The sequence below is a fragment of the Chelonus insularis genome, unplaced genomic scaffold (assembly GCF_013357705.1).
Source record: "Chelonus insularis isolate UGA/USDA-ARS -01 unplaced genomic scaffold, ASM1335770v1 contig_324_pilon, whole genome shotgun sequence".
NCBI lineage: Eukaryota > Metazoa > Arthropoda > Insecta > Hymenoptera > Braconidae > Chelonus > Chelonus insularis.
In genome coordinates, this window is record NW_023276494.1 from 526,148 (window position 1) to 554,021 (window position 27,874).

Below are 27,874 nucleotides of genomic sequence, written 5' to 3' on the forward strand. Positions count from 1 at the left end.
TGTATTTCTTGTTAGATGGATTATTTTGTAGATTTAAGACAATAATAATCTCTATGATTTATCATGTCTTCTTATAACATTGATCGATAATAAATACGAAATTATAAAATAACATTCAGTATTGTGTTTCCAAAAAACAATTTATAAAAAACTACATTTATATTATTATATAATTGATTAATAATAATTAAATAAAAAAACAAAATTTAAATAAATTTTAAACAATTAAATAACTTATTTATTTTAAGAAGATACAAGTACTGTGGTATCAGCACATCCGAAAAATAATAAATTATTAATAACTGTACTCATGATTTTTGTTATTAATATTTTTATTAGAAGTTATTGTTAAAATCTGAGATAATAATTACTACAATTTAATTAATTTTATCTGATTAAAAAAAAACACCTTTAAATAAATTAAATATTGACGTATCTTCATAGAGTTCTTATCTAAAATACACAAACGTTCAATAAACGCAACTAAGGAAACTGTTGGCGCCTGAGGTGCTGATAAAAAAGCAAAAGGTGTGAACGTGTTATTTCACTGAATCAATGAATACATACAATCTAATATAAAAACAAAAAAATTTGTACATAATCTTACGATTAAATGTTGCAGGTCAAACCATTCTAGATGCACGATCTAGAGTTACTCAGCCACAAGATAAATTTTAGCACTGCACATAGCTGACTGATGAATTATCCTCTTTTTAAACAGTGAAATACCTATATTTAGTAGAATTCTAAATCGGAATGTGGTCTAACGTTGGCCTTTTCACACTCTTTTCTGCAATCGTTTTTTATGTACTCATTTGAAGTCAACCACATTCAACAAGTTGTGTTGACGTTCGACTGTTGAGTTCATTGGTGTAAAAGCTCTCCTCACGTTATGTAGTTACACACAAGTAATTTGAAATGATTTCAATAGAATAAAGAGAAAAAATTTGCAACTTTAATTTGATTTTATTCAATAAATAAACAAGTGGAATTGGAATGTTTGAATAATAAAGAAGTTTTGAAAGTATGAGTGTGCTCTTAAAAAGTGAGGTTATTTTTCTCTTACAAATCTTACATTGTAATACAATAACATTTTAAATATTAATAATATTTTAATTAAATAATTAAAATATTGTTAATCATTATGAAATATAATATTAAATAATTTTCTTTTTACTGTGCAAGAGTTCTAAGTTGGCGGGCTTTTGACTTGATTGTTCGGACTGCTGCCATCTAAAAAAAAAGCGCCAAAATATAAACAATGTAAGTTATTGAAATTTTATTCAAGATAATTTCATGCATAGATAAGAATACAACATCTAATTTATAAATAATATTTATCAATAAATAAGAATAAATAAATAAATAAAAGTATTGAATTTTATTGCAGTAATAGAAAGTGATAAAATTTTTAATTCATAAAGTATATGTGTTAAAGTCAAAGTATTATAAATAATGAATGAAAAAATTTCGAATATCTAAAATAATTATGAGTAGAAACCAATTTTTTCAGATAAAAAATGGAGCACCAAACGAAAAATAGAATCAGTTTTGAATCTACTGATTTATCAGCCATGTCTGGATGGACAGGTCAGGAAAAAAAATTCGATCATGTAACAGTAAGCATTTTTCCTTACAAGGAAGTGGAAAACAGGTTTGTAAACTATTTAATTTTATCAATATAAGACTAGATAAAAAATTTTTACGTAATATAAGATAATAATAATATCCTTTATCAACCCTTAATTGATGGAAAATTGATCTCCATTCTTCAATTAGCTAGGAGAATTATTTCAAGCCACCAAGTGAAAATGGTAAAACGTTTATTTACTTTTCTTAAGATTTTCACAATGAAATAGAGCATAAAATAGACACACCTCTGCTTCAATCTTTTATTTAAATACGAATTCTAGAAATCTCTAACTTTTCAAGTGTTAAAAAGTATTGAGAATGCATGACAAATCAGTGAGAAAGATTTAAAGCTAATAAAGAACCAAGTGATAACATCTTTTTCTGAAAAAATTCTTTAGCTAATTTACCTTGAAATTATTCTTAAAAGTTAAAACTTGAAATTCAGACCTTAGATGCAGTTAAAAATATCTTTATGTATCTAAAAGCTGCCCTAAATCTTATCAAAAAAAATGTAGAGAATAGTTTTAGTTAATTTGATTTTTTTCTCAGGTTTTCTCAAGAAGTGGCAGAAAAATTAGCGAGTTCCCTAGTACCAGGTAGACAATAGAGTGAATAGAACAACGGTGTCTCGGAGATTTGCGTTACTTGTGCACTTCAGCAAGTTCTACAATCTACATTGAACATAGTCCCACACCTGGTACTGTCCCACCTGATCATTGAGCCAGTGGGGGGCATTCTTGGTATCTGGTGGGGCTCAAGAGCAGTCGTCAGTGAGCTCAGGTACGTCGAGCGAGAGCGAGCTGTTGAAAAATCTCATGAGAAGGCCAAAAATGGCGTTTCAACGATAGAATCATCGACAAGTGTCGCAATTTATCTCTTGGATAGATTGTTTTCATCTTCAGGAAAGTAATCAAGTGAGTTTTTGGTGCTGTTAATGATTAATCAGTTAATACCAGTGGTAATTTCTTGATGGAAAATAAAATCCTCGATCTGTTTCTCTGGTTCTTCTTTCAAGCCTGACGGACTTTCCCAAACGACTCGCGCGTACGAGCGGTCGAGGGCTTTCCGTGGTTGTTGGCGCGAGAAGTGCACCTGAGAAAAGAGCGAGAGAAAGATAGGAAAAAAGTAAATACACAAGTGAGTGTAAGAAGAGAGTTACGTAGTGATGGTATTTTAAACGTGGGTGCGGAAAATGTGACTTTTAGTGGGCGTGTTACCAATCAAACTATGAAATTTTGTTCTCCAACGTCTTCTGGAATTAATTACCGAATGATGGCGTCATGCAAAAATTAATTGAATACCCTATTTGGAGTGAATTCTTATCCGTTGACGCTTGTAATTTGCCATTTGATTCGTATCTATTTTATTAAATGCTACAACTCCCCATTCAGGTTCACTTTCAACCTTTGGTCTTGGTCTTATTATTTAATACTCAAGTGTCAATAGTTTTCTTCTTAGGTATTTAGACCAAACCTCATAACTTCCTCGACAAGTTTCAGATAACAAAAATAATTTATAAAGAATTTAATTACACATTTTTTACAAACTTAAGTATGATAAATCATCAACAATATCATAAGTAAAATCATCAAAATTATTCTAAAAATATTATTCAATGATTTAAAATCTAGTATCATTCAAATCCTAAGAAATAGTTGATCTCATAAATGATTAAATAATTCAGGAAAAAAGTAATTCAATAAATTAAAATAATGCTGATATGTAGTTTTTGCAATATTTAATGGAAATATCATGCTTTTTATGTACAAATACTTGAAAACTATTGATTATAATTTTTGCTGCCGCATTTTTCTAGTGATTTATTCTTTCCAATCAATTGCTAACTTATAAATAAAAAACCTATCAACCGCACGTATTCATAGTCACATTACGTGGAGCGAAACGCACATGGTTCTATTGGCATCATGCGGCATAGTAAGCCAAGAAGATGATGTCACTCGTGATAATCCTTGGGCTCCATTTAAATGGAAATAATTGTGTACTTTGTCTCTATATGAGGAAGACATAAACGGAATCAATGATCAGTGATTAGAGTAATTATTAATGACAAATCATTGAATTTCTTTCCTTTATTATTGATCAAGTTGACTTTGGAAATCAACATCAATCTTCTCATGCTTATCAATTATTAATTCTTTCTATAAAAGTCTTTATCATTTCCTGTCAATTTTAATGGGAAATAAATAAACCTTTATTTATAATTATTAGTATAAATATAGCCTATTTACTGTTTAATTTTTTATCTCCAGTTTGACTTGGAAAGTTTAAAAATAATTATGATGAACAGTTGTCATGAATATTCTATAGAATAACGTTTTTTAATTATGAATTAGCTGTAATAACATTAAAAAATACTCTGCTTCAGTTGCACGTTGTTATAGAATCAAGATAAGACTTTACTTTCACTCGTGCGAAAATCCTTGCGATTCTATATATTCTCTTTATTGTAATCAAATATTTTTTAACTAAACATTGCTCAACTGACAGTTTTAAAAATTAAGACAACACTTCTAATTAAATTTCTGCATTTTTTATATAACTTTTTCATGAAATTATTCTCAAAAAATTATTGCAAATAATTTTTTTCTTAATTTCAATATTCCATTAGTTTCTTTTGATTCAAAATGATAACAAATAATGAAAATCAATTTTTCATTTAATTCATTCATTCATTTTATTTTTTATAAAAAGAGATGTTGAAGTTTAAGTAGCAAGATTATGTTGCTTAAAATATCTTACTATTGAATGAATTAAAAAATTTTTTCATTAGTATCTCCCTATCAAGTCAACGAGGTCATAATTATAATGAATAAAATAAACCGCGTTTCACTTAACTTTTCATCATGAAAGTTGAATACTATTGACTTTTAAAAATTCTTTCATTCATAAAGTTAATATTTATAACAGTGATGCTTGTGCTTTCAAAACAGCTCTAGAAGTTTATAAACTTTTTCACATTCCGTAACAGACTGGACCCTACTTTGAAAAAAAATTTCTACCTACTCGACATTTAAATATTTTGATCGTTAGAGTTGTTTGTTCCGAAATTCGCGAGTATTTTTTTTTAAGTGAAAAAAGCCACAGAATGTGTAATCTAAATTGTAGACTTTATCAACATGCTGATAATTTGATTGAAAAAATTTTAATGAGCTGAATTCGGTGAATTTTTAAGATAAAAGAAAATGCAATCGGTGGAACAACTACGTCCTGAAGAACTGGTGGGTCTTGTGGCCCGTTCAGCAGAAGGTACAGCGGCCAAGGGCATGCCGATCAAGGGCAACGAAGATCTTTGGGTTGAAATTCAAGCAAATACCTTCAGGAATTGGGTCAATGAGCATTTGAAACACGCAGGAGATGCTGGTGGTGGACCGGTTTTGGACTTGGCTGAAGATTTTCGCGATGGAACTAGATTGTGCGCTTTGGTTGAAGTCCTGACAAAAAGAAGACTACCTCGATGGAATCCTAGACCTGCTAATCAACATCATCACCTCGAGAACGTGTCTACCGCTTTGCAAGCTATCGAAGCTGATGGAGTCAAGCTTGTGAATATTGGTAATTTATTTTTTATGTTTCAATGAATAATGAATTATATCAATGCTGACGTGATTTGAAGGAAGTTCTTCGTAACACAAGCAATTACATCGACTCGCGTGCGACATTGTAAGGTGGGACTAACATTCCTAAAGATGATGAGTCGTATTAGCATTATTGTCAGCTTGTTTTACGACTTGATGTTAAAAATAAACATTCAAATTATTTTTCTCTACATTTGGATGCTTTTCTTTCTTTACTAGTGAAGTACTTTAGTTGACATTCTTTAAGTTTCTTCATTAAAATACTGGTTTTTTGCTGATTTCAGTAGCCTAGAGTACTAAGAACGGTAGTTCTAATAAAATAAAAAATTAGTCGTAATGAGTGATGCTAATAAACACTCGGAATTTTTTTTTCCACAAAAAAAACTGCCTCATCAGTTTTTAATCTTCACTAGAAAGATGTCTTAAGTATTTTTCAAGTTTGGTAGTCATGGGAACTTTAAATGTGATTTGTATTCAAAAACGTTTTCTAATGCTGATGTATTTAGAATGTTAATTCTAGAGAATTATCTAATCATGTTTTTATTAATTGAATTGTAGATCATCAAAATTTATATAAAATCACAGTTTTCTTAGAAATAAGTGTTTTTGATAATTTTTTAAAGTTTGATTTTAAAAAATAAAAATAAATTAAAAAATCCTTAGCTATAAATAAATACTTTTCAATTTATGTATTTGTATATAAAAAAAATTTAGCAAAGTTACTGATAAGAGCACTACTAAATCTTTAGATTCTTCACTTCATTCTTAACTCTTAGAAAGGACACCCACGTCAATTATCCAAATATAGGCGTGACGTTGTCTCGTGGACTTTCATGAATTCTCCAATGTAAAAATAAAAATTTTTCTTCTCGCTTTTCTTCATCACTTAAATTATCAAAAGTAAATGAAAGCAAAGATAGATAAAAGCAACAATTAACAAATGTTTCACTAACAAAAAAAGTATTAAATGTTCATCATTACCATGGTAATGATGGTAATTATTTAAAATATCTCCATCAGTATTCCAAAAGCTTTAAGTGTAAAAAAGTGTCCAGCTAATTTTTCACGTACTGATTGTTTATTTAATACAAGTGACAAGTCTTCTAATTAAGAATAAATGTTCGGAAATGAATAAAAATTAAAACATGTAGTAACATTAGTAACATTTTAAATTTGTGCACATACATGTCTTCTTGCATCACCCACCACCACAGAAATTGTACTGGGCAATCGACGTCTTCGAGGTCGTTGCCTTTCTTGTTATAAACCAGCGCCCACCAGGTCCTCTGTCTCGCTCTCAAACTTGCCATTACACATTTACAGTTAGTGAAAAATTAATTTTAAACACTTGTTTAATGCCTACTGTTCTCTTGCGTCACCTAATAATATCATTGGAACAGATAAGATGAAATGGGGAAATATATGAATCATTTGTAAAACATAATAGACACTGATTGCAGTTAAAAATGTTAAAAAATTGTATGTTCCATTGTATTCTATTATAGTACACTTTATTTAGATGCTTTTAATTGTTATTCTTGCGATGAGATCTAGGTCACATAGCCAAGATTTAACATTATTCATTGCTGTTACTAATATGTATAATAATTTTTTAAGTCTGAGAAAAGTATTATCTAATTAACCTTGACCACATTTTTGTGTTACAGGTAATGTTGACATTGTTAATGGCAACCTGAAACTAATCCTTGGATTAATATGGTCTCTCATTGTCAGATATCAAATCGGAAAATCTAAATTCCCTCCAAGAAAACTCATGCTCGCTTGGCTCAAGGTTAATTTCATTATTTTCTTATGCTAGTTGAATTTTTTCGTTTAAATTTAATGGATTATTTAAGTAAATTAAGTTGTTAATTAAGTCATTGATTGGTTAATTAATTTATTTAATTGAATCGTTAAATAGGCAGTTTTGCCAGAATGCAGAGTTAACAATTTTACTACTGATTGGAATTCAGGAGTTTATCTTAGTGCCCTCTTGGATTATTGTAAACCAGGACTCTTTCCTCATTGGAGGCAACTGGATCGTACTGACAGGTTCATTTACTTTCATTGATTTGTAATAAAAACTCATTTTCATTCAATTAAACTTCTCGTAACTAATCATTTTTTTCAGTGTTTACAACTGTCGGAAAGCCATGGAAATAGCAAAAAGAGAATTCGATATTCCAGTTGTTTTAGAACCTGAATATTTGGCATCTCCATACCTCGATGAACTCTCAGGAATGACCTATCTATCTTACTTTATGAAAGAAGGTTCTCCTGGTTTTCATGCAACTCTACGATGGGTCAATTCTCAGTTAACTCATGCACCTGTACGAAATTTTACGGTATGATTATTTTTTTTTTTCTTCTATTTATTTATTTCTTCTTGATCACTAATGATTATTTCTTTTAGACTGATTGGAATGATGGTCGAGCTCTCTGTTCAATTGTAAGGAACCTCGGTGGTCCAGCACCAACTTACGATAAAATTAATACTGATCCCAGCTATTGGGAATCAAATCTCCAACAAGGAATTGATGGAGCGAAAAAATTAGGAGTAGAACCTATATTAAAGGCTAAAGACATGGCTGATCAAAATGTTGAACATCTTGGAGTCATGGCTTATGCTGCTCACTTTCAGTGGGTTAAACCTCGTCCCCAAGCGAGCGAACAACTTGCGGTACATGTGGAGACTACATCTGCAAGAGTTCAACAACCGGTAAATCAAATTTGATAATTTATTTTTAAATATTATAAGTGAAAAACTTTTTGAAATAAATAGAAAAAGAATATCTATTTAATGATTTTTTTAATTTATTTATTAATACCACGTTACAAAATGAGATCTTAATTGCAAATAATATTTCAGGCAACATTCAGACTTGAGATGTTGTCGAAAGAAGTACATCCGCGGGAAGTAAGAGGAGAAATTATCAGTCCCAGTGGTAAAGTCGAATGTAGACTCACCTGGAATGGCACTCATGGCAAAGGAACATTCGTGCCGACTGAAGTAGGAATGCACAAGGTACGTTGGTCGTCTTAATTATCAAGCAGAAATGGATAAAAGTTTTCATTAGCGTCAAGAAATAGATTGACAGCTTACGTAACTTCGCATGCTGATAATGATTTGAGACACTTCATATCATTGCGTTAATATTCCATTGAATCTTAATTTCTGAATTTTAATTTTTTTTCTTTGCTGCATATAGCTAATGGTCTACAATGATGGAGAACTCGTCAATGGATGTCCTTATTACTTCAGAGTCTTACCTCCGTTAACCAAAATCAAATCTCCTGGCATGGATCCATGCGGTATTGGATCTATTGTCGAGGTTCTAGTCAACAGTTACGGTAAATAACAATGTTTTTGTTACGGCTATTGAAGTGTTAAAACGATTTTTCATTGATAGAATTAATTAGAAAATGAAATGATAAAAAAAAATGTTTAGGAACTAGTCATGACGGCATTGACGTAACAGCTTGGTCTCCAACGGGTAGATCTCTTCCTTGTCCAGTCAAAGAAAATGGTGGAGTCCATACAGCTACGTTTCAACCTGATGAAACAGGCGAGTGGAGTATTGCAATTACTCATAAAGGAACTCACATTCAAGGAGGTCCATTCACCTGCTTCGTTTTTGATCCCAACGGAATAAAGGTTGTTCTCAGTATGACTCCTTAGAATTTATCTAATAAGCAGTTTTTTTATTATTCTCTACAATTTTACGTAACGTTTTTCTTAGCTAGTCATTCACTCTATGATAAAAATAGCTTGAAATCTTGAAAATAAAGGGTATCTTTATGCAAAATAGTCTTTAGATATTTTTAATGATTGATAAAATCATCTTTTTCCAGTTGGTTGACACAGAAGGAGCAATACCAGGTCAGCCATTTTCATTTATCGTCGATGCAACAGGAACAGGCGGCCTGGGTGACGTAAACATTGACATCGTCCATGACAAGCAATCAGTGCCTTTTCGAATGGAAGATATTGGTCGGATGAGGTATCGTGTATTCATGGTACCGAGAGAATCTGGAAAATATCGTGTATATCTTTACTTCAACGGTTCAGATGTAAGAGGATCTCCAATCTCCATTCGTGTTGGTTCTCATAGAAGCAGAAGATCTAAAGAATCATCTAGCTATGAAAGGTCAAAAATTTCATCATTAGAAAAGCGAATGAATGGATTAAATATGACAGATCATTCTGGAATCAATCAGAAACGACATTCGCCAGTATACAAAAACAGCTCTCACAGTCCTACTCAAAATTATCGAGATTATTCCCATCACCAATCGTCTTATAAGACTTCAAATTATATTACAGAAAATTCTTCATCTTCTTATCAAGTCCCAAGTCCTTTAACAGCTTCCAGATCTCCAGTTCAGAATTCCAGTCCATCTCTAATAAAAGAATCACGTGAAATTTATTCCTCTAGTACATTTAATAGATCAAGGTCTCCAAATATCAATCAGAGTCCTAGTCTAATCAAAGAATCTAAGGATATTTATGCATCGAGTTCATTAAATCGATCGAGATCACCAAACATCAGAGAAACTCGAGAGTCTCAGACCTCGAGTGTTATTAAAGAATCAAAAGATATCTATCAATCGAGTACGTTGAACCGATCACGATCGCCAGGTGTCAGTCCTATGGCTTACCGGAGTAATGGAAGTCCAATTAATAGGAGTTTTAGTCCTAGAGTTAATGGAAAGAGACGAGGATCAGCGGATAGTGGGGTTATTGATACCAGCTCTAATGTTAGAGGTAATTAATTAATAATTTTATGAAAAAAAAATTTCTGATTGTGCTTAAAAAATTGCATGTTTGTAAAGTTAATAATATTACTCGGAATTTATTCTTGGTGTTATTATATATTTAATTGCTATTTTAGTATCATCTACTCTTGGTGGAACGCCGAGGAGAGACTCTTGGGACGCAATCACCAAGACAAAAGCGATGTTATCGTACGGAAGTCTCGAATCACTCGCAAATCTAGCCAACAGCTCTCTAGATCACACGACTACTAACTTTATAAATGACAATAATTACCGAAATGGTTACGATAAATATAATTCTTCGAATGTTGAAAGATCTCATGTGGAAAATTCAAAAAACTACATGTCTCAGCGATACACGAGTGATTATCGGTCTTCCTCACCAAAGTATAATGGAGGAATCGTATCAGAAAATCAGAATGGCCGAAGTCAAACTCATGGAATTTTGAAAAATAGAAATAACAATTATTATAAATCTTCTGATACTACAGATGCGATTCATGAACGATTTATCAACAGTGAATCATCTTTTATGTCAACTCAAGAACGTCGAAAAGGATCGTCGGCGGCTTTCGGAACAGCTCTTGATGTTCTACCACTTCATAAACCTACTTCTTTTACTTTGGATTCTAGTATAGATGGAAGTAAAGCTGTTGTTACAGTTACCGGTAATTAATTAACTCAATTCCAATTATATTTTATCATTCATGATATTTAATCAATTTTTTTTTTATGTTTTAGGACCAAATGGGAAGCAAGTACCTTATCAAAAGTCAACTCTCAGAGGCTATACGTATACTATAACAGCTGATGAAGTTGGAGAACACACCATTCAAGTTACTATTAATGGTCAACACATCAAAGGATCACCATTTAGGTAATTAATGAATAAATTGTATGGAAATACTTTTGTTTTACGTCTTATTGTAATATATTATTTGTTCTAGGTCTCAAGCTTATGATGCAACGGCAATCCGAGTAGAAAATGTTCCGGATGGCGTCGTCAATCAACCCGTCGAATTCGAAAGTAAATAAATTAGTAATTACTAATCTGAGTTGTCAGAATATAAAATAATCATTTATCAGGTTGTAATTGAAAATGTGATAGTTGATGGTTCCAGAGCTGGCTCAGGGAACCTCGAAATATTGGTGAACGGTGGCCATGTAACAAGTTTCGTTAAAGCACTGGGTAGTCATCGTTTCTTGGCGTCTTTTGTACCTCATGAGGCTGTAACTCATCTCGTTGAGATGACGTTTAATGGCGAAACGGTGCCAGGTAAGTGACTTCTCAGCCATTCAACCTCGTTTTCACGTCGTTACATGACACTTTAGACCCTAGTTTTCCAGGGTCAATGACTCAGATTTCTTTTCTCTTTAACTTGTCTCTCTTTTCATTCGAAAGCAATCAACTTTCCTCCAATTAAAATTAAAACATCAATTAAAGTTATAAAAACCATCAGACGATTCGTTTTTTTTTGTCAAGCGTGAATTTCTAATCTTTCTGGATGATTTCACAGTACTAAAAATTGATAATCATTGATTTTTTGGAATCTTCTTATTTCAAAATGTAATTTTATAATGATGTATTCTAAAAGAAGGAGTGGTATGTAAAATTATTCAATACTGATCAATTTGATCAGTTTTATCTTTAAATTAAAAAAGAACTCATTATTATGTAAATAATCATTTAAAAAGCAAATTAAAAAGAATTTTATTCATACATTTTGACAATTGACATAAAGACAGTTATTTAGAAAGTGTTTTAAATTATTCTAGCTTCTGAAATGAAATAAACCCATTATTAAATACAATACTATTAAAAAGTAAGCATTTAATACTTGCTTACAACATAATACTTAGCTAAATAGAAGAATTGTTTACTTCAAACACTTTAATAATTCAAACAGATAGAGATAAGAACCGTTCTCATAGATTCATTTGCCTCCAACAATCGACCTATAATAAAAGCTTGATTGTATGAGATTGAGTAGGACATTAAATATAATGATGCAAGTATCCATTTCATTGTCTATTATTCGAAGTTGTCCATTAAAATTATTGATAGAAATAATCATGATTAATATCCACTTTGGTAAATATCATGCTATAGACAAAAACATTTAATCAATTCATAAAATCTTTTCTCGTCAATTAACATCACAGGAGAAAAATGATAAAGAGTGAAAATAGTTTATTTTAAAGCAACCTATCATCATCTTTGATCAATAAATCGAAAATTTTTAAGGTCATTGACTTGATTTGGCACGTCCTACTGACCTGAATGTCGTCAAGTCTTGTCTCCAAACTGATATAGATATTCATTCCTTTTTTATACCAAGCCGTTGACTCTTTCAAGACATTGTAATTTCTTTCCCACAGCTTGGGCTTTCATTCAACTTGTTGATGCTAAATCTAAGCCTAAGGCGTGGTCTCCAACACTTACTCGCTCGGTCTTAAAGGCCACGACTCAACGTATTTGGTTGCGAATGACGATCTATCGCCCACCAGCTACATAATAGTTATCTTTCCTTCTAATCTGCTTTAGAATCATAGCATCATTGTTATTTCATTACAAAATTGATCTAACATTTTAGTCATGTACTTGTGTACTTTATAATCTACTTTAATCGCTTGTGAAATAATCAATGATGATGATGATGATGATGATGTGAAGATAGAAGATTTGAGTATTGCACATAGAAAGATTTAATTGTTGAAGAGAAATTAAGTTTCAAATAAAGAATATACATATATGGGCTGTTTGTAACGGAAGTTGTTCCCGTTATTGAGTTGATCGAGGCAGGAAGTTATGCGCTTCATGGTCGACTACAATTGGAATATCTTTCTCACATATTACCATATCATTTTTTTTTCTACTCATATCGTTGGAAAGAAAAAATCATGGGAGATATTTAGATTTCTTCTCGGTCTAATGTCAAAAATATTATCCTAATTTTAGGAATTTTTTGAATAATAAAGATTGTTTGTGACCTATAAGTAATTAGAACAGTACTTTCTTTAAAAACAACATCTTTCATAGTGTTGGAATTTGTTTTTTAGATTGTAGACAACTAAATAAAGCTAATTAACTGTCATGAATATAGCATTGGTGTCAATGAGAGATAATTCTTTATTTTAAAAAAAAATTATCATGAAAATGGTAATTAAACTTTAATGTTTAAGAAGTTTGGAGAATTAGTGACTTTTTCATCCATAACAAAAATACTTTCACTAACTGACAATAGAAATGTTGATCTTTTAATTCAACTTCTTACTATTTGACATAGTTAGTAGCAATTTTTTGTGATGGAAAAAGAATTCTAAAGTTTGTAATAATAATCAATAAAATAAAAAATTGATTATTCAATAAATTATTAGAGCTGATAATATTACAAGGCTTCTTTTTTATTGTAAGAAAATTTTTATTCTACAATTGAATGAATTTGAAACTAAAAGACCTTGGTAAAAATGAAAAAAATAAGATTACGTGTCGATGCTTGTATTTAAATAAAAAAACATAACCACGCGATCAAGCAGAACAGAGTTTTGTAGTTAGATATTTAGAAGTGGCGAAGAGACTAGAAATTATTGTTGAAAGAGGGAGAGAGGTCTATCGGCATTTGTGTCACTGGGAGCGGTGACTTCAACGCGTGCCAAGCTGCATAGTTGACTAGATGACTAGTTTTCATGTCAAGAAGACTAGGAAGAAATCAATTCTCCATAGGAGAAAATAAAAATTCTTGTTATACTCTAGACTAATTACTTTACAATTTTTCATTTCTAACAATTAATTATCATTTTTTATAATTAAAAAAGTAAAAAACAAATGTGTAAAATTTTTTTATTTTTTCATAAACTATCATCATCACAACTGTAATAAAAGTTGCATTATCTTTACGAAGTAATTCACTGATTTCTTATCATTATTATCGCAAAAAAAATATCCATGAGTCCGTAAGTATCAACAATTAATTAAATAACTTGAATGAATATTACTAGTATTTTCAAATAATTATTTTACAAAGAAAGTATTGTTTTTAATTTAAACAATTATGTGGATCTTCAAACATCTTTAATGATCCTGAAAGCTATTATCCATTCATTAATTTAACAAAAAAAAATAGAAAATGATGTTCAATAAAGTTAATTACTGATAAAATTAATAACAATCAGTACATTGATGATCGAAAAGTGACAAACGAATTTTAGGGAATTAAAGCATAATGTCCCGTTAGGTCAGAGAATGCAGCCAAGTTTATTTTAAGTTAAACCGTATAGTAGAGTCAAAAATGCATGATATGGATTCCTTCCGAGAATCCAGGTACATTCTGTATGCTGTATATTACGTGTCTTAAGGTTTGGAAGCTTCGATTTCTCGAAAGATCGAATAGTAGCATGTTTAAACTGTTACAATTGTAATATACATAATTGAATCATTTGGAATTCATAGCTTATCGACTTATCTCTTACGAGATCGTGATCGTTATATGAACAGGTGACCCGCGTGGCAATTTTACTTGGCCTCAGAATGCGGTTTCTGCGATACCAGAGAAGGACTTCTATTTGCATCTTCAAGCATATCGGAATATGTACGTGGATCGAGTGTCTGAAAACGGGAAAGGAAAGTTGGTGGGGATCAAGTAGAATTGCCAGTATCGCAGGTGGATTTCTTTGGCGCCTGAGTCATTCCCCACTTTGTCAGATCTTCTCTCTAATCCCAAATTAAAATTCTTCTCTAAAAGTATTCACAGCAGTTTCTAGACTTTTTCTATCAATATGTAGGTAATTTGTAGCCAGATGGAATTTTTAAGATCAAGAGTCATACATAGTTGGAGTTTGCAGTTATATAAAACTTTGATTGAATACTAAACATGTCTATTTTTTCACAATACTCTTCATAGTGTTTATATAATAAGATGAATCATTACTGATAGCTATTTAGCTTTATTTTTTCATCAAAAGGATTTTCGATTTCCTGAATGTTAGAAATACTACTAGTTTTCCAAGCAATTATCATCACTGAAAAAATATTCATTGAGTAGTTTTATTTGTTGTCGTGATTATGTCATAGAATGATTATAGAAGGCGTTGCTCATTCAATTATTAACACTTTTGCTTTAAATATGCAGAATAAATTCTTTAAGTTGACCTCATTGTTGAAGTTATTCCATGAATTCTATCAGCAGCTTGGCTACTTTTAAATCAGTTCTTCTTTTAAACCTTCTACCATCTATTCACAGACTCCAATGTTTTATTTACCTATTACAATGCTTTTAAACTTCATCTAAAATAAGTTAGAGTATTGTTAATCATAAAAGAAGTCATCATAACTTCATTCAAGATGATGTCCCAGTGTGTATGATAATCATTAAAATTGTTTGTAGATGTTGAAGTCATTTTTTCACAGTTATTACTATTATCAGAATATTAGTTGATAATAAGACTGTCTAACTATGTTTTATTGCTTATCATCAATTTAAAATTATTCTTTTTGGATTTAGAATTTTTTTGAACTCCATCAATCATCAACAATAAAGCATTTTCTCATAGCTAGGACCAACTTCTTAAGAAAAAACTTTCTTATCGTCAACAAAAAAATTTTCTTAGAACTTGTTCAGGTATATACGTCCCTGGCTTACGTCCTGGAGTGGCGGAATCTCCACGGTCACACTTGTCTCGCTCCTCAGCTCGGTTGAGTCCGCCCTGAGTCAGTGAATCGTGTTTCTGCTGACGTACGCTCTCTACTCCGTTCTCCAATTCCTTCAAAACTTCCTACTTTATTTACGTGTTTATAGTGTGATTTATTTATTATTTTTGTTGATTTAGTCACTCGTTTTTCTTCTTATTACAATAACTCATTAAAAATCCGAGAAAAAAATTCCATAATCGGTATGGATTTATCAGAATCCTGTGATCTTCTTCGTCGATCAGGGAACGCAATCGATGGGGACTAAATATAGAGTCACTATAAAACCGTGGCGATGTGTTTCATTAAATAAACTCGTGATATTTAAATAGTTTAATTTGTTTATAAGATTAGAATTTTGATTTCAGTCATAATTGAACGTAATTAAATAAATTTAGATTCACTAATTGAGTTATAATTTCACTTCTTTTTCACGAAAAGAATTAATCTTGCGTAATAAATCCTCTTTTTTTCCTACTAATTGTCCTACGGAGTAGAATTATTTCAGATATTTCAGGTGATCTTGTCATCCAGGTGATCAAGGTACGGTTTTTTTAAATTGACAAGTGTGGTTAGTAATTGTAAAGTAATGATAGTGTGTGAAAATGTTTTATCTTCATGGAAAACAAACTTGACTAGTGACGTGGATCCGGTGAACTATATAAAGCCGCGAAATTTAAACAATTGTATAATTATTCCAGTTTATCGTTGAATTATTTCTTAATCATTCAATTATTTATTCAATTGAAAAAGGTGTTAAAATTACATCACCATTTGTTGATTTAGTGCATTTTTTCAAATTCTAAAGACTAGTTTTTTTTTAATCATTTATCTGATTGTTGAGCAAGAAAGTTGATAAGAATAAATTGATAACATATATAAGAGAATAATTAGTTGTATTTTTCTGGGATTTAAACTTTTTTTTTCGGAAGATTGTTATTAAAGTGCTTTCACTATGAAACTATGTGAGCTATTTAACCTTATAATTATTGTAAAAAAAAAAATGAAAATGTAGTGAAAAAAATAAGTAGGTGACTGTGAGTGAGCGTTGAAAATTTCATTGGAAGTGACTTGTCATTTGATATCATGAAAAATGTTGACATGATATTGAATATTTTACTCTAAATTATTTAATGAAACAAATAAAATTTTATTTCATTAAATAATTAATCATCATTAAAAAGAATATTAATTTAATATCAGTCTAAAATATTTGAAAAATAAAGAATATAAGAACAATAAATTCTAGCTATTAATACTAAATACAAATATATAAACTGAAATTCGAATGTAAATAAATTGTAATGATATTAAATGTGCTCATTAAAACAAGTTTTATTAAATATATATATTATATTTAATAAATCTGATTCAAGTTATTCTCATGAATATTTGAAATTCTTTTTTATTAGAATTCTCAGCACTAAAATGTTGAAAATCTATCGACAAAACTAGTTACTTATTATTCAAGGTCATAAGTTCAACCTATAAGGCATTTCTTATTTTTTTTGGTCGATTAATATGAAGAAAATTAATCCTCAGTAGAAAATTTATCATCTTCTTTACACATTTTCAATCTCTCTTACTATTCTAGATTCTTTTCTATTTTTTTTACCACAATTTTTAAGTTGAATGAAAGATTCTAATCATGACCTGCTTTTTCAGGATCACCTTGGAGAGTGGGCATCATGCCGGGACCGAAAATGTCGGTCCTTGGGGACTCAGTAAGGCTTGTACCTGCTGGAAGTCCTGCCCTTTTTGAACTCTCCGCCCTGGGTTTCACAAGTAAAGAGATTGATGTGCAGATAATAAGTAAGCATTCCTTTTTCAATTTTTCAAACAATAACGAAAATTTATGAATAAATATTATAATTATATATATTTATTTAAATAGCTCCATCAAAGAAACATATAAATGCACGAATTGATGAGGAACCAGGGCGTCCAGGTGAGTTCCGTGTGGAATTTACTCCAACAGAGGTCGGAAGTCATCTGGTCGAGGTGAGCATCGCGGGACAAAAGCTACCGGCTGGTCCACTTATCGCCAAAGTCTACAACAGCAGCCTTATTCAAGTTACTGATGTACCCAGTGCCGTAGTTGGCCATGCCTGTCAATTTAGAGGTAATGATGTCGATGGGATGAGCATCTAAGCTCGTTAGTGTTCATTAAGTTCATTAGAATCAACTCTAATTAATTATGACGATGGAAAGATTGAAGAATTTTTTTTTAAAGTTAATCTGTTGATGAGATGTTATCATTAAATGAACAAACATGAGAATTGTTTGAATGAAATCAATCGATTAAATGAAATATTCAAAACTTTTCTATTCATTATCACAAGTTAGGAAATGTTAATTTTAATTATTTGTTATTTCTTTAAAATTATTCAAAGTGTAATTATTGATAGTCAGGTTCTAAATTGTAGTGGAGAATTGTAATTTTAATGATGCATTAATTTTTTTGATGCAGTTGATGCCAGTGCAGCTGGCGAAGGCCAGTTAGAAATATCTATTAATGAAGGTGAAGTGCCGAACCATGTTCAAGTAGTTGGAGGAGGTCGTTGTCTTGTATCATTCACTCCAGAAGCTGCTAAACCTCACTATATTGATATAAAATTTAACGGTGAAGCTGTACCAGGATGTCCTTTTGTTTGCAACGTTTCTGATACTAGCAGAGTCACATTAAGCCTAAATCATCTAGAATTAATACCCGTGGATCAACCAGCCAGCTTCCATATGGCAGTTGATGGTAGTGGTAGTGCAGAACTTGCAGTTTCTGTTCGAGGTAAATTGTTTTTTCTCTTTTTAATTAAATTTCCCTATCTTATTATTATTTCAGCTCATTGAATTGATAATTACTGGTATTGAATATTTAACAAATAGAAAATGAATGAAGTAATAATTTCTTAAATGGCAGTATTGATAAATCCTTGGATTTTTATCAGGACCAACGATAGAGTTGCCCGTAAAGGTAACAGGCAACATCCACAGCGGATTCACAGCAGAATTTACACCAAGAGACGTAGGAGTACATTCGATAAGTGTAGAGTACAACGGGCATCCTGTAAATGGAACGCCTTTCCTTGCGAAAGCTTTCAATGCTGATAAAGTCATCATTGGACCCGTTGCACGAGGCAGCGTTGGACAACCTACTCACTTCACCGGTAATTAAACGAGCTTTTTAGCACCAGTTAACAAGATTATAATTGTGGTTTTCGATCAATTAAAATGAGCTATTGATTAAAATCTAATTTATAATATCAATATTGACATAAGTTAATTCAAATTTAATCATCAATTAAAAATAATTAGTAGCTAGCAATTGATTATGGTCATGATCATATGGTTAATTATATATTGGAATATAATTGTAAACGTATATTAGTCATAATTAAATTTTAGATGTGAAGATCAGTGATGTAATTTCTTTTTTTTTTTTATAGTGGATGCAAGTCAAGCTGGCGAGGGAAATCTAGAGATCACGATCTCAGCCCGAGGTCAAAATATCCCCACTCAAGTGACTCCCCAGGGCAATGCACGATTTTCCGTGAGCTTCGTGCCCTTCGAGGCATGCGAACATGTAATAAATATTGCGTTTAACAAACGCACTGTCCCAGGTTGCCCGATAATTACAAGGGTGGGTGGCGACAGTCATGTTACTGTCAGTGGACAGGCATTAAGTAGCGTTGGCTTGGGACGTCAGAGTCATCTGACTGTCAGTAATGTTTCCGGTAGCTTGGAAGACTTAGAAGTTAACGTTGAAGGTATGATTTTATTTTTATTCAAAATAAAAAACACAAAAAGGATACAGCAAATTTCTGTGAAAAAGTACGTGGGATGCACAACAGGAAAGGATCACTTTTCGTGCACATTCTTTTCTAATTTGGGAAAGTGTTTGTACAGTAATTATAACACAGGTTTACATGTTTTTTGTTTAAATATAATTACATACATAATCTTTATCTACCCTTTAATTATTTAATCTTTTTTATTTTTTTAAATTAATAAATAACAGACAAAATGGTTAATTATTAAATTTTTTTTATACATTTAATTGAAATGCACGTAGACCTGTGTGACTAATCTGTTCAAGTGACTTATTTCAGTGTCTCTTCACATTCCCCAGAGTCCATACACCAAGAATAATTACAAAGTAATAAAATAAAAAAATACAACTGACAACAAAAGTGAAGCCAAAGATAATAGAATAAATAAATATATTAAATTATGTTAAATACAAAAAGTTAAAGAAACAAATCAAAGAAGAAGATTCGAGTCTGCTGGTGGCTTGAGAGCAAATGTGTCTCTGTTGCAGGTCGGCCAGCTTTCAGACTACGACACTACTAGACTTATTATTTTCTACAAAAAATCATCTATTGAGACTAACTTTAATTTTGTGGATACGAAATATAATTGGTGGTGGGTAAATTAACATTAAGCCCTTAGCTTGCAAACGACCTCATCCTTTGTATATCTGAATTATAAAGTCTTTGATTAATAACTTAATCATTTTCGGAGACCTTGATAAAGGTCTAGACCAGGTGCTATATTCCTAAGTCTTAGTTTAGAATATAAAAAATCATTTAATCGATTAAACAATCAATCAGTTAGTTAATGATTTAATTATTAATATTGATTAAAAACTGTGCCAAGCACGTGGTTGGCTTCTTCAAGCATGCCTGAATGTTAAATAATGTAAAGTTACCTCCCAGGTGCATTAGATAAGTCGTCGTTAATGAAAAGCAACTAACAATTTTAAAAAAAAAATTTTTTTTAGATTAATAATTAATTAATAATTTAATATAGGTAATCTATAAATTTCATAATGATATTTAAGCTTCGTTTAACATTGAAAGCTTGTTAGTATGATTAACCCTTGATGGAAAAATGATGGTAACGTCGATATTTTTTCATCAACGATTATCTCATCAATTTTCCCCTAATCCCAAGCTGGCTATTTTGTAATGACTAACAAAAGGACTTGATAGGACCCAATGGACAGGCCGTACCAGCTCAAGTCACCGACAATAAAGACACGACCTGCAGTGTTGCGTTTACACCTCGTGTTGTTGGTGAACATAGAATTTCTGTCAGCCATCGAAACGTTCCGGTGGCTGGAAGTCCATTCAGCTGTAAAGTCTACGATGTCACTGCCATCAAAGTCAAGGATGCTAAACGAGGAGTCGTGGGAATGCCTGTTACATTTCTAGGTATTCATTGCTTCCATTAACTAGTTTATTATAAATTACGATTTTCTTACTCGTATATTCATTTTTTTTTAGGTATTATTATTTAAGATGATTAATTTATTTTTAGGCAATCATGATTAGTGCGCAATTAATATAAAAATGGAATTTAATTTGAAAAATAAAATTAATTAATATGTTGAGTAAGCTGTTATGAAAACTCACACCGGATACAGGAAGTATTAATTATTATAAGAATCAAGTAATTGATGCCATTGAAATAATATCCGATAGCAATTCTATGTTTATATATTCATGCTTCAAAAAATGCTGCTTACGGAATTAAATTTTTTTATGAATTAAATATAGGAAAGTATGACAGGCTATAATTTCAATGACTTCAATGATTGTATTCTTACAAAAATAAATACTCTGTGTATTTTTATTTTGTAAAAATTAATAATACTTTTTGCTGGGCAAGGTAAAAAGTGATTATTACATGTAAGCTTAAATGTTATCTTTACGTTCATAGAAGAATTTTTCTAAAGTTTATCATTAAAAAAAAAAAGATGAATAATACGACTGAATATGTTAAAATCTGAAAAGGTTTCGCTTTCAACCAGCAACTAATCAAGCAGGTTTTGTTAATGAACTAATACCAAGTGACCTTTCTTTCAATCGTGTTCTTGTTTATTCCACCACTATATTTTTAGAGCAATGATTTGTTTGAATGTCCAAATAAAGCAAAACTATGTTATAGATTAGATAGGCGAGTCATGCATTTTTTAGAATAAAAGTGGTACAAAAAAATAGAATTTGTGTATCGATAATTAACTTCGCAATAATGAACACTAAGTGAATGAATTAATTTAGAATATATATATTTAATTTCCGGCAAGGTATATTTATTATTTGAACTATTATATGAATTACTGATTATTTGTAGTAAATTTTCTATTTTCAACCGGTTTTTGATAATCCGCATTCTCACGTTGATATAAATTTGTTAATATATGTTTCCAGATTTTTCAAACTTTTCTAATATGCAAGAAATATTAAAAATAAACTTACCTTTCAGTGGAAACCAGCCAGGCAGGCCCAGGAAATTTAGAAGTGACAGTAAATGGAGGTCGTGTGCCTACTTCAGCTCAAGCGCAGGGTCCTCATACTTATGCCATTTCTTTTACTCCACGAGAGCCTGTTGTTCACACTGTCGACTTGAGGTTCAATGGAGAAGACGTACCTGGAAGTCCATTCAGTTGTCAAGTAATTATTTCAATTGAAATTATCAATTTTAGTAAATATAAAAATTTTTTTCACTTATTTATTAATTAATATAATTTTAGATAATTTTCAAAAGTTTATTTAGTAAGTAAGAGAAAATATAAATGTATTTTTCATTGGACAGGTAAGCGATACAGCAAAGGTATTGATCACTGAAGGATTGGAAAAAGTGTCAGTAAACCGCCTAGCAACATTCACAATTGAAGCAGATGCTTCTCTAGGTACTCCAAGCGTAGAAGTGTTGTCACCAACAAGGGAAAGTCTTCCAGTGCAGATAAAGCAAAGTGTACATGGCTCTTACACAGCAGGATTTACGCCAAAAGACGTTGGTGTGTATTAAAAATTGCGTAGGCGATTTATTCAATGATATAATCAACAAGAATTACGAGTTTTCACGTAATGTTTATAGGTGATCACAGTGTGGAGGTGAAATTAGGCGGATCTCATGTGGAAGGAAGTCCATTCCTCGTGAAAGCGTATAATGCGAATAAAGTTAAAGTGACCGACATTAACAGTGGAGTTGTTGGAAAGCCAGTATTTTTCAGCAGTGAGTTGTCATCTTAATTTTTTTTATTGAACATAAATGTAAAATAAATAAAAGTTAAATTTTATTAAGTGATTCTGTTAATGAAAAAATTCAGTTAGTGTTGAAAAACTCGTTTATATTATTTTTAGTGTAAATTTTTTACGACTGAACTACTTTGATAATGGATGATGATTTATTTTAATTTAAAATTAAACTATTATTCAATTTATTTCGATATTAAATAATTTTAAAGTAGTTTTATATAAAGATAATAGAATTAAGATAAATTGATTTAATAGAAAGAAAATTGATGTAATTTATTTTTCGTTCTAAAGTCAACGCAAGTCAAGCAGGAGCAGGAAATCTTGAAATAATCGTCGCAGTGAATGGTAAAAACGTGCCAAATTATGTTCAAAGTGAAGGAAACGCTAAGTTCCGAGTGAATTTTAAGCCTCAAGAGGCAGCGATGCACAGTCTTAGTGTTCGCTTCAACGGAGAACCAGTACCAGGATCACCCTTTAGCTGTAAGGTTGTTGGAATAGGGCAAGCAATCATCACCGGAAGTAATCTAAAGATGGGAGCAGTCAAGCGATTAATTGCGTTCACAGTAGACCCTCAGGCTCCAACAATTAATTGCGACGTTATCGTCACACCTCCATCGAACATCGCCCTGCCGATTACAATAGAACCCGTTGATGGAAAATACAATATTAGTTTCACACCTACGGAAGTGGGAAGACATAATATCAGTGTTTTAGTGGATGGGGAACCTATCAAAGGATCTCCATTTGCGTGTAACATTTATGATGTCACAAAAGTTCATGTTTCCGGTCTAACAGAAGCACGTCTTGGTCAAGCGACAACTTTCACTGTTGATGCAGCAGAAGCTGGCGAAGGAACACTCGAACTTGTTGTCAGTACTGAAAACAATACCGTCAAAGCTGAAGTAGTCGCTTGTGCTCGAGGGCTTTATGATGTCACTTTCGTCCCACAGACAACAAGCACGCATTATGTTAACATCAGCTTCAATGATGACAATGTGCCGGGAAGTCCATTTAAATGTCCTGTGGTCGGAGGAACCCTCGATGGTCCAACTATTATCAGGGTTGGTAATACTGCTCATCTAGATCTAGACATGCCGAGATTGGAAGGCCCGGTATCTGCAGAAGTCACTGGTCCTGATGGGATCATTATTCCTTGCACTTTGACTAAATTGTCTGCAAGTCTTTATAGAGTAGAAGTTAGAACAAGGATGGTTGGAAATTATAATGTTATTTTTAGTGATGGTCATAAAGTCATTAACTCACAGACTCTTCAAGCTTTTGATCCTTCTAAGGTTACCATTAAAGAAATTTCTGATGCAATTTGTCATCGGCCTGGAACTATTGTTGGTAAGTTTTTTTTTTATTGAATATTAAAATAATTTCAAAGAGAAAAATATCATTAAAAATCATGATTGTTCAAGTAAAGTTTTCTGATTTTGATGTTTCATTTAATATAAAATTTATCTTGACAGTTGTGGCATCAAAAGAAGCAGGTCCAGGCAAACTGACAGCAACTGTTCGAGCAGGAGGTGTTGACGTGGACAATGTAGTTCGAGAAGCTGATAACGGAGTTTATGAAGTAATTTTCCATCCAACACGAGCAGCTCCTCATCGGCTTCATATCAAATATAACGATGTGCACATTCAAGGCAGTCCTTTAGAGGTTTCTGTGCGAGGTCCCACCGGAGGTCGTGAAGTAACAGCTACGGGTCTTGGTCTTTACCAATCGTGCGTTGGAAAAGTGACTTCATTCACAATAGAAACTCTCGGAAGACCAGGAAAAGAGTTTGATGTTGTGATCAGCGGGCCTCAAGGAAATGCAGTTCCTGTTAGATGTTATCAGCATAGAGATGGAAATCTGTTGGCTGAGTTTACAACGAATTCTATTGGTAATTATTTGAACTCTTTTAACGACTCATAACTGTACTTATCTGATCTAAATAATTATTTTTATTTTTTTACTATGTTTAGGAAAATACAAAATTGATGTTCTGCAAGGTACGAAACCTGTATTAGGTTCTCCATTTTTCTGTCAAGCATTTGATCCAAGCAAAGTAAAACTTCAAGAATTAGGACCAACAACAGTATCTGTTCATGATCGCATTGCTTTTAAACGTAAGTAAATTTATTGAAATTAATCCAAGTTATTATTCATATGCAGTAATTAGTGTGACTAGAGATCATTTAAAGATTAAAAAAAATAATTAGTTAATAGCCTGTAAAACACGCGAAAATAAAAATAGAGGAGAGTAGAGCAGAGTAGAATGGAATGGAAAATAGAATAGAATAAAATAAAATCGTGAAAGCAAGCATGCGAATCTGCGGAAAAGGTTGGGAGAAATGTTACAAGGCTGTGAGGAAAATTAATAGAGATGTTGAGTATGATATGCTTGTTGTATTCTACTTTCAAATAGTTTCGCACAAGTGAACAGTTTTGCAGTTCAGTTAGTTTATGTTCGACCATCTGATCTTCAAGATTGAAAATTTGAATCTACACTTTTGAGCGTTTTTCTTTTGTTTAATCGATTATTGATTTTTTTAAATTCATTAATCAAATGATAAGTTAATGCCGTAATTGTTTTTATTTGTTTATAAATTTAAAAACGGTGTTTTGATATCGTATTAATCGATTATTAAATTTTAATCAAGTGTTATTAACGGCATGTTCATGGTTTGTTGATTAGTTATTAAATCTGATGCCGGAATAGCTGATCTTGATGTGACAGCAACAAGTCCTTTAGGTCAGGAATTACCTCTTCAAGTATCGTCATTTAACGACGGAGCGGAAATGATTGAATTCTCACCAAGTGTTCCTGGTTCTTATATGGTCAACGTGACTTATGGTGTGTTTTTATTTTCACTTTTCTATTTGTTCATTCAGATGTAAAATTAATTTAATTTATGTTCGAAAAAGGATTGCTTCAATTAGTGAAATGTTAAAACAGCAAAAGAACAAAAGAGCAGAACTCTTTAATTAGTAAAAAAAAATTTTTTATGTTCAAATATTGAAAGAAACTTCATTTATTCTTTCAGGCGGTTGCTCAATACCAGGAAGCCCAGTTGTATGTACTGTAGAATCGGCAGGCCAAGCTCGAGCAAAAGGAGAAGGCTTATTAAATGGTCATGTGGGTAAACCATCACACTTTATTGTAACAGGAACACGTAGTCCACCAGCAGTGCAAGTAGATGGGCCTGACAGTATTTCAAAACCAACAATTGAAGCAGGAGCTAATCCAGGTACATGGAATGTGTCTTATGTTCCGACAGAAGTTGGAGTCTTTGATGTAAGAGTTGTTTGTGCTGGTCAACAATTACCAGGATCACCCTGGCATCCTAAAATTATCGACACACGAAATTTACGAGTCATTGGTGGCTGGGCAGCTATTTGTGATGATGTGGGACGTCTTAAAATTGGTCCAACTTCAAAAATAAGCTTTGATACTGCAGAAGCTGGACCTGGAGAACTTACTGGAACTATTGACGATCATCCAATCAACTTTGAAATGACATCCAGCCATAGGCTGAAGCTGATTCCACCTCAGTTGAGTGGCGGAGAACATCACATGGAGATTCTTTTCAATGGAGTACCTTTTCCAGGTGCTCCTAAACTTGCTATTGTTCAAGAATTAGAGCCTCAAGACACCAGTAGAGTCATGTTAAGAGGTAGAGGTCTTACTTCAGCTAAAGTTGGGGAAGAAGTTAGTTTTACTATTGATGGATCACAAGCTGGAAGTGGCACCCCAAAAGTTCAATTATTTTCTCCAACTGCTGAAGTCAATGTTATGCTCCAACATCTTGGAGACAGTGTTTATAGAGCCAGTTATATTCCGTTAACTCCAGAGTCACTTTTAATGACAGTTTCATGGAATGGAAGACAGTTGAAAGGCTGTCCACTTCAGATAAATGTCACAAGTGCTGCTGATGCTTCAAGAGTAATTTGTTCAGGTGATGGACTGAAGAACGGTATTGTAGGGCAAGAAATTAGGAGTTTTATTGACACTAGGCGGGCTGGGCCAGGAGAATTAACTGCTCATTGTGTTGGACCACATAAAGTAGCCTATTGTGAACTTTACGATCATGGAGATGCTACTTTTACATTAAATGTCAAACCACAAGAGGCTGGCAGACATGCTTTAACGATAAAATATGCTGGAGAACATGTTCCTGGATCTCCATTTACATTACGTGTTTCTGGAGCTCCTGATGCATCAAAAGTATGTAAAAAAAAATTATCGGTCGAATTAATTTATAAAAGTATTTCTTAATTCAAGTTTTTTAAAATACAATTTTCAGCCTACTGACCTCGTTTTATTAATTGTTTCAATAATTAAAAATTTTTTATGTAAATTCATATTTTAATAATTGATATCGCAGTGAAAAAATAATGTTGAAATCTTGAATAAAGTCTCATTAAGACTAATTGAAGGTTAAATAATGAATCTTACGTGAATAAAATACGATAATTCAATAAGAAACTAATAGCACTCAATTTCTTCTAATTAAATTTAATTATAATACTAAAGGAACTAATTTTAATTAACACTTTGATAATATAGGTAAGAGTCTATGGACCTGGAATTGAGCACGGAGTTTTGGCAACATTCCAATCGCGGTTTATTTGCGACACGAGAGGAGCCGGTGCTGGTCAACTTACTGTAAGAGTTAGGGGACCTAAGGGTGCATTTAGAGTTGAAATGCAGCGAGAAACACAAAAAGATCGAATCATATTGTGTCGATATGATCCAACTGAACCAGGAGATTACAGAGTTGAAGTTCGTTGGGCTGGTGTTCTAGTTCCTGGATCACCATTCCCAGTTAGGATTGTTGACACGCAAGATGAGTTGCTTTTACTCACGCAGGTACATTTGTTGTTGATTAAGAAATAAATAAAAGTAATTATAGATGTTGATTATGATAATTTTAAATATTAATGCTTTTTTATTGATTATAGGGTGCAGATAATTATTCGACGGGCCATCATACCATCACTTCTTGGCGTGGATCTCAAGCTATTCTTTAATCCACGTTCTTTTTTGTTGCTATTTGACATAAACTAATAATATATTGCATAATATATATTATAACTTAATTATATTTTCAATAAAACCATCGTTTCGCATAATTTTTGGAGATTATTACTACTT

At 31.9% G+C, this 27,874-nt stretch overlaps 1 protein-coding gene and 1 long non-coding RNA gene across 7 annotated transcripts; one reads left to right on the forward strand and one right to left on the reverse strand.

The window, feature by feature from the left end:
* Positions 1–406: 406 nt before the first annotated feature.
* Positions 407–22,080, reverse strand: LOC118065868 (uncharacterized). The gene is made up of 3 exons (XR_004690199.1): positions 21,948–22,080; positions 608–1,233; positions 407–510 (listed from the first exon to the last, which is right to left on the reverse strand). It is a non-coding gene; the product is annotated as an uncharacterized lncRNA (long non-coding RNA).
* On the forward strand, positions 905–27,852 carry jbug (filamin-type immunoglobulin domains fbug). Of its 6 annotated transcripts, XM_035081406.1 has the most exons (33): positions 905–1,045; positions 1,186–1,263; positions 1,514–1,654; positions 2,182–2,546; positions 4,826–5,205; positions 6,896–7,020; positions 7,150–7,280; positions 7,360–7,573; positions 7,642–7,947; positions 8,098–8,253; positions 8,438–8,579; positions 8,678–8,883; positions 9,081–9,993; positions 10,121–10,672; positions 10,746–10,881; positions 10,952–11,031; positions 11,113–11,280; positions 17,356–17,502; positions 17,585–17,812; positions 18,161–18,475; positions 18,636–18,854; positions 19,134–19,454; positions 20,679–20,900; positions 21,955–22,142; positions 22,285–22,489; positions 22,570–22,707; positions 23,022–24,077; positions 24,203–24,619; positions 24,702–24,845; positions 25,415–25,573; positions 25,764–26,944; positions 27,287–27,589; positions 27,682–27,852. In XM_035081406.1, the coding sequence occupies exons 5-33, from the start codon at positions 4,836–4,838 to the stop codon at positions 27,748–27,750; spliced, it is 8,811 nt and encodes a 2,936-aa protein (XP_034937297.1). In that variant the 5' UTR covers positions 905–1,045; positions 1,186–1,263; positions 1,514–1,654; positions 2,182–2,546; positions 4,826–4,835; the 3' UTR covers positions 27,751–27,852. The 6 variants fall into 6 exon arrangements, 5 of the variants coding, with proteins under 5 accessions (XP_034937297.1, XP_034937301.1, XP_034937298.1 ...); XM_035081407.1 differs by lacking the exons at positions 905–1,045; positions 1,186–1,263 and adding an exon at positions 2,648–2,769 and having other exon boundaries at positions 1,498–1,654; XM_035081408.1 differs by lacking the exons at positions 905–1,045; positions 1,186–1,263; positions 1,514–1,654; positions 2,182–2,546 and adding an exon at positions 2,951–2,967.
* Positions 27,853–27,874: the final 22 nt, after the last annotated feature.

Bases quoted from the DNA above. Each gene is read 5' to 3' on its own strand.
- jbug (XM_035081406.1), top strand. From the start codon at position 4,836: ATGCAATCGGTGGAACAACTACGTCCTGAAGAACTGGTGGGTCTTGTG. The intron at 7,948-8,097 runs GTAAATCAAATT...ATAATATTTCAG, and splicing joins CTGCAAGAGTTCAACAACCG to GCAACATTCAGACTTGAGAT. The intron at 11,281-17,355 runs GTAAGTGACTTC...CTGCTTTTTCAG, and splicing joins TAATGGCGAAACGGTGCCAG to GATCACCTTGGAGAGTGGGC.